The following is a 16,216-nucleotide window of genomic DNA, read 5'->3' on the forward strand; positions in this document are numbered from 1 at the left end:
CAGAGTTTTACGTTATTTTGGATGCGAGTGTCGAAATACAATTTTAATATTTGATTGCTATTACTAGGTTTGAAACGGAATTGTAGCGGTTTTATCCGTATTTAGTTTAACTTTATTACTAGTGAACCATTTATTTGATTAATCGTTTGTCTTCGAAATAGGCCTACTTCTTATAAGCTACAGCACATCGTCTTCTTGTATAAGAAGTATGGACAGAAGGAGCAGAAATAAAGGATGCCGGTGTCGAAATACAGTTTTAATATTGTATTGCTATATGTTTTTCACTGGGTCTGAAACGGAATTGTATTGGTTTTATCCGTATTTAGTTTAAGTACATTACCAGTGAACCATTTATTTTGTTTATGCCGGGCGTTGTTACACATTTATGCATGAAAAAATGCTGCTAATTAACAAAATTATGGACTTAACTTCATAAAATTTACATGAAATATGATATATCAGTTGTCTTTTTCCTTTTGACATTGCAGTTATATGCAGCACACATAACATGCATGTTTTTTCTTCGTTTTTTCGTAGCTCTACCTCCGTATACACAACATTGTAAGCAGACGAATTTTTACAACGGTGGGCGCTTAGTTCATATCTGCCATGTTTCGCGGTGGCACCGCAAAGAGCGCTGTGCAGGACAACATGGCCACTCTATAGTCTTCTCTTTCTAACTCGTTGGTTAGAACGCTTTTTCTGCACTGCGCATGCTCCCGATGGTTACGGACGGTTCCTGACTGTTGTTGGAACGAACCTACTGACGTCAGAGTTACAGACAATTGCAGCACCATTTTTACGCCTGGTGGCGAGACTTGGAACTAATTATTTTGTTTGGCATTATTCGTGAGCGCATTGGTTAATTGGCATATCTACGAACTTCCACACTCCTACAGCCATTAGAGTCCGTGCTGTGCGACGCTGAACACCGTCAGTTTAATTATAACCATATATGCATATACATAGTGATAAGCACATTGGTACTGATACTCTTTCACTACTTTTACTTCACTCTCATGACACTCACTGCACAGGACGGCACATTTCACTGACACTTTAGAACACATTTCACTACTACTATAAAGTATCACTGATCGAAAATATTCACTGTCACTGTAAACCACAGCTTCATTGACATAACACGATTCAATTATACAAGACTTAGGCCCGGTTGCAGAAACGCAAATCAAATCAGTCCCTGATCGCCAATCAGTTGATGTCTGATTTATTTGATTGTTCATTGGGTTGCACAAACGTAAATCTCCAATCAACTTGTCTCAATTTACTAATTGTTGATTTGAGAAAGAAAAACATTTGACAACATCGCTATTTAGCAACCACAGCCAATTTGATGCTCTTTTACAGTCGCGAAACGTATGCATCTAGTAGGCGGTGAATAGGAAAACAAGTGAATGCTTTGCTGTTTTGTTGTTTTTGTAGAAGGGAAACAGCGGATTGTATTTGTATAGACTATGAAGCAAACAAAAAACGTAAGGGGGCCCAATTTTTCTGACAATGATAGAGCCCTCTTATTGAACATCATAGAGAGCTTTATGCATATCATTGAAAATAAGAAGACAGATAGTGTTTGGGTGAAGCAGAAAGAGGAGGCCTGGAAGAAAATTGCTTCAGAATTTAATGAAGCTACATATGAGGTCGCAAGAACACCCCAGCAATTAAAGATTGCATATGAAAACTACAAAAGGAGAACCAAGAAACTTGCAGCTGACGATAAGGTAGGCCTAAGCTGTGACATATAATTTTTACCTATTTCTAGATTTATTAATGGACAGTTACGTTTTTGTGGCATTCCATAAATATTATTACGTCTCAAAAATATAGAGGGAGATTTAAATTCATAATTATTTTCTTCTAACTAGTTTCTTGATCTACATTGAATCTTTGTTTTTTTCCAGGCAGAGCTCTACAAAACTGGTGGAGGAACTTTTAAAAGGAAGCTAGATGCAGATGGCGAAAGACTAATATCCAGGCTGAATTCCCATTTTGCACCTGTGAATAATCCTTGTGACAGTGATGGCCAGTACCAAGTTTTTCAAGTAACAGAACAGGATTGCAATATACTGGAGGTAAGAATATATAACCTTAGTTTGACATAATTTGGGTAGGCCTAAAAAAAGTAAAAAATATCCATCTACATTATCCATCATCATCCCATCACTCAGAATATAAAAATATCGATTGAGGTGGTGAAATGGAAATATAATTGGAGTAGATGAACTTCATTTTGCCTTTAATTTATTTACAGTCTTATAACCCTATTTTATAAGAAACCAGCTCACAGCAAACAACAATACATTAACAAAAAAAATTAAGGAAATTTTTCGGCTAAATAGTGCCATTCAGTTCAAACACAAAACAAATAACTTTCCAGTTTGTGTATTTATATTGTATACTTCATCTTGTTTTACAGGATAGCCATGAAACTTTATTTGATGGAGCTGTGTCTATAGTGCACCCTGCTCGTTTGCATTCAACTTCTGGTCATGATGTCAATGGGGACAAATATGGAGATGAGGCCTCATCTATTCCGCCGTCCCCGTCTTCTGCAAATCAACAAGATTCATTGTCAGCAGGTCGTCATCTGTCATCAGAAATTACACCAATAAACCCACTGACAGGAAGCAGGAGTGGAATAATTAGGCCCAGATCAAGATCACAAAGAAGCAGGCTGGAAGACTATACGTCCAGTAAAACTGATTTTAATGAATTAAGGTGTCGACTTCTGATCGAAAAACATGAAATGGAAATGGAAATTTTAAAAACTAATCTACAAGTGGCCCAAGTAGAGTTAGAGATTAAAAGGGCAATTCTAGCCAAAGAAAATAAATAAATAAAGTTTGCATCAAAAATAAAAGAACTAATTAATTACGAGTATTTTGCTCACCTTTCTGCCAGTGTTGTAAAGTGTGTATTTATTAGTGTAGTTCTGACTGTGTTCCCTCCATTTCTCCTTCTTCCCATAGGTGCTTCACCCTCATCAGCTTGTGGGTAGAATCTTGCAATGAGATCTTCATCAGGAGGTGGGGGATTATTTTCTCCTCTCTCCAACAATAAATTGTGGATGGCAAAACATGCAACAATACATTCTAGTGTTGTTGATCGTTGCCTTCCCAACTTGAAACGGAGACCCAACGATAAGCATGGAAACCTTCTTTTTACCACGCCAAATGCTCGCTCTATACAGTTTCGAGTGTATATATGTGTTGAATTATACAACTCTTCTGCTTCTGTCGTGGGGTTTGCTAGGGGAGTCAACAAGAAATTTGAACATGCATAGCCTCCATCACCCAAAAGAATTCCATTTCCCATCTCTCTGTTTACGAATTGAGCTCGTAACCTACTCATTAAAAATATTGTGCTGTCATGTGTAGAACCCTGCCAACGGGCTACAACATTCCAGAATTTCAATGATGGTGTACATATTGCCTGTACATTCACAGAAAAGAAACCTTTTCTATTGCGATAAAGTTCAGCGTCATTTCCACCAGGTGATTGGATGGGGATGTGAGTGCAATCTATACATCCAATGACTCTTGGAAATCCTGACATGGCTGAAAATTCTCTCTGGATTTCAAGTCGTTCCCTGTCTGAGGTTGGAGGCTTTATGAAATCCTGCGAAAGCAAAGCAATTTCATGTGTAACATCCCTTACTACTCGGCAAATAGTTGATTTGTGGACCCCAACAAGATCACCCAAGACCGCTTGAAAAGTTCCGACAGCATAAAATCGCAGCGTTATTAGAAGTTGGTTCATAGGAGAAAGTGGTAAGTTTCTATTTGTCTGTCTGCATATATTTGCTTCAATTTTCGAAAGTAAAAAAACACACGAATCCTTACTTAACCTAAATCTCTGTTCAAATTCTCTCTCATTATACATAAAAAACAATTCATGTCTGTCGCGGAAATGCCGTCTTCTTAATAATATTTCTTCATATTGTTCGAAAATTTCTTCATCAGAAGAATCCATTACTACGTCGAAAACAATATTATTACGCTGTAACTAATTGTTATATAAATTACAGTACGCACAATGAACAGAACAACATATACTTGATCAGTGATCAGTCACTTAACCAGCGAAAATCTGTTGATCAAATCTGACGGAAGACTGATCTCCGATCAAATACTGATTGTTCTTTCTGCAACAGAAATAGAACTGATGGCCAATCAAACCCTCCTTGATCGCCAATCATATTTTGATCAGTGTTTCTGCAACTGGGCCTTAAAATATTATAAAAATTACAATAGTTTTATTTGTAGAATTATAATTATAAACTATATTAACCTAAAATTGTAGTCCAAGACCTTCTTACGACCTACTTTAAACTAATTGAGAAAAAACTCAAAACGGTTAACTCGTCAGGCTAAGTAAACATATGTCAACTCAAGTAATGTCACGTATCTTTCGTGACAATTACACTTTATGCACAACTTTCAAAGTTATCTTTGTATCTCCTTAAGGAAGATCAGCCCTCAAAGATCGCTGCACTTAGGTCATTCAAATCATTTACAGTTCGATTAAGAATGAGAATTTACATACGTCTGTTCTTTGGTTCCTACATTTGATTTTAAAGCAGATCGTTCCCAGCAGAGTACGTTCAGTTCCCTAACCGAGTCGTTATGTGTTACCCAGGCTTTTGAGACTCACGTGTGCTCTGCAATGATATCATTCTAGTTTTTCTACGTCTGCTTTCCAAAGGTTCCCATTTAACCTCCTGGAGTATAGTATATTATGCTACATACATGCATTTTGTTTCAAATTTTCCACTATGTAGGATCATTATCGATCACTCCATTTTTGTGCTTGTCAAGTTCCTGTATGTCTTGGTGTTACAGGAAAAACAAAAAGATGGATTCAATCGTTGCATTGCGTGTTTCAACTATTTTGTAAATGAATATGACTGCCGGCAATTAACGCCAAGGCCTGGAAAACATGCTTTAGAAGTCAGTTTACAGGAAACGTTATGTTTTAAGGGAAAAAGAAATTATGATATAAGATGTATTTACAGAGAAACGAAGTATAGTACAGTATACTTGAATATGTGATCTAACTGTAAGCTGTATAGTATTTTCAGCATTTCTCCTCATTTCAGTGATTTTTTTTTAGGTGTGGAATAATATTACACTTTAAAAATGAAATAAAAATAACTCAGGACTCAGGATGTTAAGTTATTTATTGTGTCATTCCCTTGTCCCTTATACTAGTAGGCTCACATGTAAAACTTTCCGGTCGAGGTGGGTTCCGCCAAGTTGGTGACCGGGGGATGCAATGGTGGCTCTCGTGCTTTTATTTTCGAACATTAATCGACTTATCACCACTCAGCCCTTTTCGTTCTCTCGTCTTTCTCATCGCTCTACTTCTCCTCGCCGACCACCATTCCATGCGGAATGCCCACCACATCATCACAGCCATTTTCACCTCTCTGTTCCCGCTGTTTTGTTCTTGCCACGTCCGCCTACATGACGGGATTTGTTAAGAATGCCGGGTCATATCTCATAAAGGCAGAACGACACTCCCCGCTGAACACCACGCGGAGAGTAGTTCATGTGGATGCTCTAGCTGGAATGAGTGATGAGGAGATTCAACTCGAGCTTGCAGACCAGTCCGTGTCCAAGACCTACCGTTTGTTGCGTAAGCGGGACAGATGCACTTATCCATTGAGCACCGTTTTCTTGATTTTCGAGAAATCCCTCCTACCTGAATACATTTTTGTCGGATACGAGCGTGTCCCTGTTCGTGCGTATGTGCCGATCCCAATGCGGTGCTTCAGGTCCCAAAGTTTCGGACACACGCAGCATGGTAGCGCGAACGACATCGCATGTGCAAAGTGTGGCGGTGGTGATCATGGGGACTCTCTATGTCCCAACACCGCGTACTGTGTGAATTGTGAACAGGACCATGCCGCAAATTCCAAGGACTTTCCGAAGTATCATGTAGAGAACGCAGTACAAGAGATTCGAGTCAGAGACAATGTAATTTTCTTTGAGGCACGTAAACATTATTTTGATCTCGATAAGAAACAGAAACAAAAGATATCCTATGCTGCTGTTTTACAAGAAGGAACGGAGGGTACCGATGCGTCAACTGAAACGCCACCTCTTGAGTGTATTTCTGGGAAGCGAGCTGAGACTGCAACCCAGACTTATGTGGACGCCGGCGCCCAGACTGACGACTTAGACGATAGCTGTGACCTTGATATCAGGCCCTATGTACCAAAAAAGACGGTTGCTTAGACGTCACAGAAATGTTCTAAGCATGAGAGAATATAACGACGTCGCACTCCTGTTACGGAAGAGAAATCGAGAACTCCCTCTCGATCTCACAACCGATCAAGTTCACGATCAAGAGCGCGACGTACTGCAAGTGATTCGCCACCGTCCAAATCTAAGCTTTCGCAGTGGAAGGGACAGAGTCATAGGAAAGAACAGAAGAGAAAATCCCCTGTAAAGGCACCACCATGATTTAGCTCCTCGTGATAATTGATATTATACAATGGAACGTGAACGGTGTACGCAGTACGAGATACGCAGAACTACAGCAATTAATCTATTAAGAGGATGATGCTATTTTGTGTCTTCAGGAGACACACCTCCAACCTAAAAACTCCCTGAATATCTCGAGACCCACCGGTACAATCATTTTGCCGGTATTCGTACCAATGGAGATTGTGCTCTCCTCCGCAAAAGTATCTTTTCCTGCGTCATCAATATTACCACTGTACATCAATGCATAGCTGCCACAATAACATTACACAACATTCAGTTTTCTATAATTTGTATGTAGATACAACCTCATACACCTTACACAGTAAATGAAATTGAAGATATCCTGACGCAGGTACCTGCTCCATATCTGTTAGTGGGGGATTTCAATGCATCCCACCATTCTTGGGGCTCCACTTCTGACGATGACAGAGAAAATAAAATAGCAGAGGTATGTACCCGCTTCAATCTGGTTACCCTGAGTACAGGGGAAGCAACATATCTATCCTTGGTTTACGGTTCTTTCTCTATGATAGATATCTCCATTTGTAGTCCAGTTTTGTCCACGCATTTCGAATGGTCTGTGATTCCCGACCTCCATGGTAGTGACCACTACCCCATTCGAATGCGTATATCCGCTTTACGTCCTGGGGAATCTCGCTTTCCAAACTGGGTTATTAAAAAGTCGGACTGGGTCGGATTTTCGGAGTTCATATCAGTCGATGTTACCGGACATGAAAATGTGGACTCCGTAGTAGAACATTTCTCAAATGTCGTTACAAAGTCAGGGGAATTATCTATCCCCCGGTCGTCCTGCAGGCCAAAGCGCTACTATGTCCCCTGGTGGACGCACGCCTGCAGAAATGCTACCCGTGACCGCAAACGTGCTTTACGCAAATTTGAGCGCCATCCGACCCAAGAAAATTTGTTCAGTTTAAACGTCTCCGAGCCCAAGCTCGTCGCACCGTGAGCGATGCTAAGAAGACGTCCTGGATAAATTACGTCAATTCATTGAAAAACAACGTCACAACTAACACCGTATGAGACAAAGTCCGTCGAATAATGGGGAAACGTAGTTCTGTAATTCAGGGTCTTCTGAACAATGGAATAACGACACCAGTCCCATAGAAATTCGCTACCACATTTGCACAGATAAGAACCTCAAACAATTATGACCGGGAATTTTTAAAAATAAAGGAATTAGCGGAAAAACGAACCCTGAACTTTATATCCCTTAACACTGAACACTACAATGCACCGTTCACATCCGAGGAGCTGGACGCGACACTAGACACATCACCTGACACCTCCCCTGACCCTGATAACATCCATAACCGCATGCTTCGCCATCTTCCGCCAGCTGGAAAATCCTTTCTTCTGTCCATATGCAACAGAATCTGGACAGTGGGTGTATTTCCATCGTCTTGGCGTTCCGCCATTGTAATCCCTGTCCAGAAACCGGGAATGGATCCTTGTTTACCTGGCAGTTATAGGCCAATTTGTCTCACCAGCTGCGTATGCAAGGTTATGGAAAGATGATAAGCAGACGCCTTACGTGGGTACTCGAATCGGGAAACCGATTATTTAATATCCAATGTGGTTTTCGTAAGCACAGATCCGCCGCAGAAAACCTTGTTCGGCTGGAGACCGCCATTAGAGATGGTTTCCTCAAGAAGGAGCATGCTGTGGCGGTCTTCTTTGATCTAGAAAAAGCTTACGATACCACGTGTCGGAATGGCATTCTGCAAAGTCTGCATGATTGGGGACTTCGTGGCAGTCTTCCAACGTTCGTTGCGAAGTTCATGGCAGAGCGGTATTTCTGAGTTCGAATAAGCACCTCACTTTCTAATGAACATTTTCAAGAAAACGACGTTCTGTAGCGTCTGTATTAAGCGTTCTTTTCTGCATAGCGATCAATGGAATTGCCCACTGTGTGGATGACCGAGTATTTTCTCTCTTGTACGTTGATGACTTCAGTCTATATTACAGCTCCCGATATCTTCCATCAATTGGACGAAAGCTGCAACTGGTCATCAACGTAGTATCAGAATGGGCTGTTCGCAATGGATTTAAATTCTCCACTCTAAAGACGTAGTGTATCCACTTCTAAAACCATCGTGTACTGCATCCACATCCTGAACTGCGTCTTAAAGGAGTGGAGTTGTAATATACAGACACTGCGAAATTTTTGGGTTTTATCTTTTATTATAAATTAACGTGGGAAGCGCATATATGTGATTTAAACAGAATTCTATCACTCGTTTTGATTTTCCACACACACAAAAGTTTTCTAAAAATTTAGTTTTTGCGAGATTTTAAGCTATATAATCATGAATAAAACATACAAAGCCCATCGGATTTCTCTAGTTTCTTAAAAAAACGTCAAATTCCTGTGTACGCACGTATTTCTATCAAAAGATTCATGTTCGAGTCCAGAGAAATATGTGTTTTTAGTGTAAATCGTAAAAAGTGGAAAAATCGTCGTTTCTTGAGCTAGAAATGCGTTTTTGTATAAACCTTAAGAAGGCGTTGTGAAAAATCCTTAAATAGTTTACGCATTTTGTCAGGGTTTCGCTGTTGTGCAGACCGCATAGTGCTTTTAGGTCTTTACCGTGCTTTTATCCGTTCTAAGCTGGATTATGGCTGTTTTATTTATGGCTGAGCAAATAAATGGAAGCTACGTCTTCTAGACACTTTCCATCATCATGGGTACGACTCGCCGAATAGAGAGCCTGTATTGTGAAGCGGGGGAACCATCACTGTATCTGCAACGTAATGTCCTGTTGTGCTCATACGCGGTTAAGCTCTGCTTGCAGCCTGAGCGCATGTCTTACGAGTCTTTTCATCATTCGTCTCTTTATGGCCTATACAGTAAATATACATTGAGACTTCGTCGAGCAGGTGTGGGGTCATGTGAACTGCTCTCTAAGCTCGACATCCATATACCATCAGTTCGCACACTGGAGAATACCACCACTCCGCCCTTGATTATGCGACGTCCCTTGTTTGATGTAAGTCTGAGCCGATGTTTTAAGAATTTTACACCGGCTTTTGTTTGTAGACTTCGTTTTAGTGAACTTTTATCACAATATCCAAATTAATCATTAGTTTTACTGACGGATCCCGGATAAATGATTGTGTTGTTTGGACCTTCGTTACAAATGGAGAGGTATTTAAATACAGACTAAGCTAATATACTAGTGTTTTTACTGCTGAGCTCTATGCTGTTTACAGAGCTGTATTGTTTTTAATTAGGCAACCTCAGGGCAGATTCCTTATCTGTTCCGACTTTTAAGTGCCATTCAGTCCTTGCAGTCTTTTAATTGTGATGATCCGCTTGTGTTAAGAACTCAGCAGCTCTTCCACATTCTCCTTAGTTCTGATTATGAGATTGGAGTAGTGTGGATTCCTGGTCATGTAGGTTTTCCCGGAAATGAGGCCGCGGATGCTGCATCCATGGCTGGTGCACTGAATTGCTCTCAGGTATATTGGCGCGAGAGGTGACAGGACATTCGAAACTACTTTAAATATAAAATATGGTGTCAATGGGAAGGTGAATGGTCTGCACAAGAGGGAAACAAATTACGAAATATAAAGAATACTGTTCGAATTTGGGATTCGTCCACAAGAGCGTCACGACACGAGGAGGTTTTACTCACCCAGTCGAGGATTGGCCACTGTCATCTGACACATGGCCATCTCCTACGTGGCGAGCCTAAGCCGGAGTGTGATATGTGTCGTGTTCCACTTACGGTGGAACATTTCTTATTGCATTGCAGAAAATATGACCGTGTTCGCCGGCAATATGTAATTCGACCGACATTACGTGACCCTCTTGGAAATGATTATAATTGTACAAATGCAGTTCTGAGATTTTTATCGAATACAGGACTGTATAAGGTGATTTAGTTTTTTTTATTGACCCGTTTTACTTATCCTCCGGACCCTTTACATCTGGAGGTTACATTTGTTGTGTTATATTTGATTTTATATTGTTGACATTTCGGAATTTATACATCAGAATATTTTATAAAAATGTATTGTTTTTTTTAAATTTGATATACAATTTATCTCTGGTGGCCTTAGTTTTATTATTTTATTTGTTGGTTTTGAATACCTCCTATGTAGGGTAGTAGAATTGCTCACTTTAATGACTCTGTACAAATCACCTTGTGTATACTGCATTTGTGTACCTCGTTTTACCGTGACAACGGATTTTTAGTTTCTTTAGCACTCTGATTATTGTACTATTTATGTCTTTGTTTTATTAAGAATTTTAGATAAGAATGCAAATAGCCATAGTAACTGACTCCCCCTTTTTAAACCCTACTACTACTGTAAAACTTTAGCTGCCCTATACTCATTCTTCCTAAGAAATTTATCTCACATGTTATATAGGTATCCTTATATAAAATTCTAAAAAAATATAATACCATAAGCTAAATGCAGAAACGAAATAAAAACGTTATCTCACTAAATTTGAGTATACAAATGCAGTAATTAGAAGACGGTTTGTGAAAAGGTACATAAAAATGAACAAATAATAGTTCATAGACAATATTAAATAAAAACATATTTATTATTAACACAAAGACCACCAGAAACAAATCATCTAGCGTTTTGAAGAACAAAAACATTCTACAAATTATTCGGATGTAACAGGTCGGAATGGCCATCTCCTACGTGGCGAACCTCAGCCGGAGTGTGATGTACCGTGTTCCACTCACGGTGGAACATTTTTTATTGCATTCCAGAAAATATGACCGTGTCCGCCGGCAATATGGAATTCGGCCGACACTACGTGACGCTCTTGGAAATGATTTTAATTCTACAAATGCAATTGTGAGATTTTATCGAATACAGGACTATATAAGGTGTTTTAGTTTTTATTGACCCTTTTTACTTATCCTCCGGACCCTTTACATCCGGAGGTTACATTTTTTGTTTTATATTTGATTTTGTATTGTTGAAATTTCGGACTTGATACATCCGAATATTTTATAAAATATTATAGTTTTTGAAACGTAATACTCAATATATCTCTGGTGGCCTTAGTTTTCTTATTTTATTTGTTCCTTTGAATACCACCTAGGGTCCTAGAATTGCACACGTTTATGATTCTGTACAAATCACCTTGTGTATACTGTATTTATGTACCGCGTTTTACAGTTACAACGCTTTTTAGTTTCTTTAGCACTCTGATTGTTATATTGTTTATGTGTTTGTTTTATGAGGAATTTTAGATAAGGGCGCAAATAGCCATAGTAGCTGACGCGCCCTTTTTAAAGCCTACTAACATGTCGGAAATGTAATGTCTAATGAAATAGAAAACAAAAAATTACCTCCAGATATAAAGGATCCGGAGGATGTGCAACATGACAGTAATATCTCAATTACATTGAAGAGAACTGATTTACAGAATTAAGATAAAAATCAAGGACGACACGTAGTATCGGCTGAATTGCGGTTTGACCCACAATAGGGTCACATTTTCTGCAATGTAATAAAATATATTCAAGCTTATCTGTCAGGTGACATACGTTGCAACTTCCCCGCGTATGAGATATCTATATGTCAGACGATAGCAGTCAAGAAAAAATAAGTAAAACCTTTTCGTGTCGTGACACTCAAGCCCTACACCAGTAGCTACGTAGACCATACGGGACAGGTAAAATGCGCGTGACGCCATTTCTGTGGCAGCTCAAGCTAACAGACTATTAAATTTCTAGCTTCAAATATCACAAATATAAGTATCAGGACCCTTAATAATATAGAAATAGATAGTAAACTGTGACATTATCCTGTTTGTCCTTACTATGAGTATAATAAAATAATAAGTACACAATACGATTTATAAAACTAATAGCATTCCGTCAATAACGTTTCATACGAAGGCCTGACTGCTGCAGTTGAAGAAATAAAGTACCTGCAGTATATTCTCTATAATTATATTATTTTTGTCAAAATTATCAATGCTCTTGATATTCATATATTAAATACTATACAAGTGTTACTGTGACGAACACAGTGACAATAAAGAACGGAGAGAATTGAAGCAATTTTTAACCCTAAAAAAAAGTAAAAAGACCTTATTATGTTGAGTGTTACTAATCAATCTACTAAATCTTACTTCAACTGTATTAAATTGGAATCCCAATAATAATAATAATAATAATAATAATAATAATAATAATAATAATAATAATAATAATAATAATAATAATAAAATTAATAATAAGAAGAAGAAGAACTTAGGCCAATAATAATAATAATAATAATAATAATAATAATAATAATAATATATTATTATTATATATATTATTATTTTTATTACATTATTATTACTATTATTATTATTATTATTATTATTAGTAGTAGTAGTAGTAGTAGTAGTAGTAGTAGTAGTAGTATTATAGTACTATTATGGGATATTGTAGCCATCTTTATTAAATCAAGGATCAAATCTGAAAAATTTCCTGTTGATGCAAACTTTCGTTAATCAGGTTGTTTTTCATTCAGTTATTTAGTCAAGCTTATCTGTCACATCCTCTGATTGAGGTTCTGGCTGATAAGTGCATTTATTGTCAAACAGTACATCTCATTTAACGATATGGGTCAGAGGAAGAATAGTTGTTTATATACATCTCAATTCTGATCATGTAATATGTAGTTAATCGGCGATGTATACAATGGAGGGGAAAAGGAACTGCCACCCTACCCCATTATCTCCTAGCCTAGTTGCCTCATAAGTGCTGTCTTCTGTCACTTGCGGTGTTCAGATCTGTCTTCGAACAATTGACTAAACAACAATCTGTCACATTTTCTTTTACAAGCCTGATTTTATTTTTCAAACCCTAATCTGTTCATTCTACTTTTGTAAGTCATCTTCCATTAATCTCAATGTTTTCTTGGGACTGAGCATATAATTGTGTTCCGCACTGATACTATCTGGGACGTGTGAACAATTCGAAATACCAGTTAGATTGTCTAGTTCTGAGAGTCCAGTAACTGACTTCTTTTCAGAATCCTCATAGGATGTTTTTCTACCTAAAAATAACATTATACTAAGAAAAAAATAAATTATACTAAATATACTTTTAAATGATGAAGTTCGGGCCAATGGAAAGTAGATCTATGTGAATTTAACTTGTTTCAACATTGAACTCTTCCGCATAAGATGTTCCGGGAAATTACAGAGGAATGAAACTGCGTCATCTTCCAATTTCTATGTGATTTCCAGAAGCAATCATCTGCGAAATATTAAGAATACAATTTGTGCAGCCTAGTTGGAGTCCAGTTAATATTGCAATTACTTTGAAGTCTGCACATATTTTCCATTGATAAGTGTTATAATGAATTGATTCAAGAATGAGTTCCAGGCTGTCATATGATTCCTTCATATGCACTGAATAACCAATAGGAATTGACGGCAACTGATTGCCATTATGGAGTAATACAGCTTTGAGACTTAATTTTGAGGCATCTATAAACAACTGCCACTGAAATGTGATTAATGTTCAGAGCACTCAATAAGCCACTAACATCACTACAAAACACTAAATCGCCTTCCACAGAAAAATATTTCTCAAGATGTTTCTGACGGTCAGGAAAAAATGTCACTTTCACATTTTCGGCAAGATAGTTCCATTGTTGGAATCTGGAGGCTAACAGCTCTGCCTTGGCTTTAGAAAGTCCAGGTCTCTCACTAAATCGTTTAGTTCATTTTAGCTAATTTTGTGATGTTCAGATTTAACATCAAGTGCAGAGTCAGGCTCTGTAGATGTGGATGGTTCTGGATCACAAGGCTCTTCTTCCGAATCTATGGAATATGATTCAGGGGGTGTAGGAACAGGTAGCTCATCATTATGGGGTACAGGACGAGTAGCAGAATGTATGTTGGGATATACAATGGTCTTCTTTTTATAATTCGTCATTCCTCAGAATGGTGGTACCATACAAAATAGACAGCCGTCAGTGTGATTTCTTGGCTCCAACCAAAAAACTGGAATGGCAAAAGGCATCGAAGGTCTCCTGTGATTCAACCAATTCAGAAGATTCGTGTAGCAAGTTTTACAACAGATATGTGGAGCCCAACTCTTATTTTGGTCTCCTAATTTGCAGAATTCACCAAAATAAATATTGTAAGCTGTTTTTATAACAGGAGTGATATTTCTCCGCTGCACCGCAAACACCACTTCGCCGCAAATGTAACAAAAACTGTTAGGATCATTTATGCACTTACGTGGCATTGTTAACAACACGTAAAATTGTATCACAATTATTTATTATTTATTTACTATTTACTATTATAAATTAATTTTACACTATGTCACAAATTTCTTTGTTGCGTTTTAAGACGAAGTTTTTACTTGAGTTTTATCTTTTAGTAAATCACATCTGCACTCCGAAACACTTCTCAGGCACAGAGGAGATCTACTGTAAATGAATTCATGTTTTGTATGTTTATCTTAGTCCCTTCCTCACAATAACAAACCTAAGATAAACCCAGCTCGTCCTTCTAAGTGTGTTTATTCATCCCCTATATTCCTCTACATTCTTATCTAGTTACAACTTCCTGTCATACGTATATGCCATACTATAAAAATACGAAGCAACTGGCAACTTTCAGTAACAGTTTCGTCATAAGGGATGCCCAGTTAATCAAAAATTGTATATACCACTCATGTCGCAATTATGCTATTGACCAGTGTTTCCTGAACTGCTCTCCGAGCTCGACATCCGCCTGCCAACATTTCGCGCACTGGAATGTACGACCACTCCATCGTGGATTATGCGGCGTCCCATGTTTGATGTACGTCGGAGCCGAAGATTTAAGAATTTTAAACCAGCCTTTGTTTATAGGCTTCGTTTTAGTGATCTTTTATCACAGTTTCCAAATTATTCATTAGTTTTTACTGAGAGATCCCGAGTAAAATGATTGTTTTGGTTGTTCCTTTGTTCCAAATGCACAGATATTTAAATATAAATACCCTAGTGTTTTTACCGCAGATCTATATGCTTTTTATAGAGCTTTATTCTTTTTAATTAGACAACCCCGGGGCAGATTCCTCATCTGCTCCGACTCTTTAAGCGCCATTCCGTCCCTGCAGTATTTGAACTCTGATGATCTGCTTGTGTTGAGAATCCAGGAACTTTTCCACACTCTCCTAACCTCTGATTATGAGGTTTGGGTAGTGTGGATTCCGGGTCATGTTGGCAATCCTGGTAACGAGGCAACGGTAGCTGTAGCAAGTTGCGGTGCCATGAATGGATATGAGATGTATTTGCGCGAGAGTTGGGAAAATATTAAAAATTACCTGAAACGCACAATATGTTGGCAATGGGAAGTAGAAAGGTTTGCACAAGAGGGAAATAAATTACGTAGAATAAAGATTACTGTTCGAGTTTGGGATTCGTCCACAAGAGTCTCACGACACGAATAGGTTTTACTCACCCGGTTGAGGATTGGCCATTGTCATCTTACACATTGCCATGTCCTACGTGGCGAGCCTCAGCCGGAGTGTGATATATGGTATGTTTCACTTACGGTGGAATATTTTTTATTGCGTCGTAGAAAATATGGCGTGTCCGTCGACAATATGGTATTCGGCCGACTCTACGTGACGCTCCTGGAAACGATTTTAATTATACAAATGTAGTTGTGAGATTTTTTATCGAATGCAGAACTTGTCAGGGTAATTTAGTTCATT

General features: G+C 38.3%; 3 protein-coding genes and 1 long non-coding RNA gene across 4 annotated transcripts in view; 2 read left to right on the forward strand and 2 right to left on the reverse strand.

Moving 5' to 3' along the window:
* LOC138691315 (zinc finger protein 493-like) overlaps positions 1-16,216 on the forward strand; it is a 132,831-nt gene that overhangs the window by 31,496 nt on the left and 85,119 nt on the right. The gene's annotated exons all lie outside the window — the stretch shown is intronic.
* The window catches only part of LOC138691322 (uncharacterized), a 259,737-nt gene that overhangs the window by 22,362 nt on the left and 221,159 nt on the right, over positions 1-16,216 (reverse strand). The window lies entirely within an intron of this gene.
* LOC138691310 (myb/SANT-like DNA-binding domain-containing protein 3) lies at positions 1,174-2,912 on the forward strand. The gene is made up of 3 exons (XM_069813167.1): positions 1,174-1,739; positions 1,920-2,090; positions 2,435-2,912. Exons 1-3 carry the CDS (start codon positions 1,476-1,478, stop codon positions 2,852-2,854), a joined length of 855 nt encoding a protein of 284 aa, XP_069669268.1. The 5' UTR covers positions 1,174-1,475; the 3' UTR covers positions 2,855-2,912.
* On the reverse strand, positions 2,243-3,050 carry LOC138691311 (uncharacterized). The gene is made up of 2 exons (XR_011329814.1): positions 2,909-3,050; positions 2,243-2,567 (listed from the first exon to the last, which is right to left on the reverse strand). It is a non-coding gene; the product is annotated as an uncharacterized lncRNA (long non-coding RNA).

Source organism: Periplaneta americana, chromosome 16 (assembly GCF_040183065.1).
Source record: "Periplaneta americana isolate PAMFEO1 chromosome 16, P.americana_PAMFEO1_priV1, whole genome shotgun sequence".
Taxonomy (NCBI): domain Eukaryota; kingdom Metazoa; phylum Arthropoda; class Insecta; order Blattodea; family Blattidae; genus Periplaneta; species Periplaneta americana.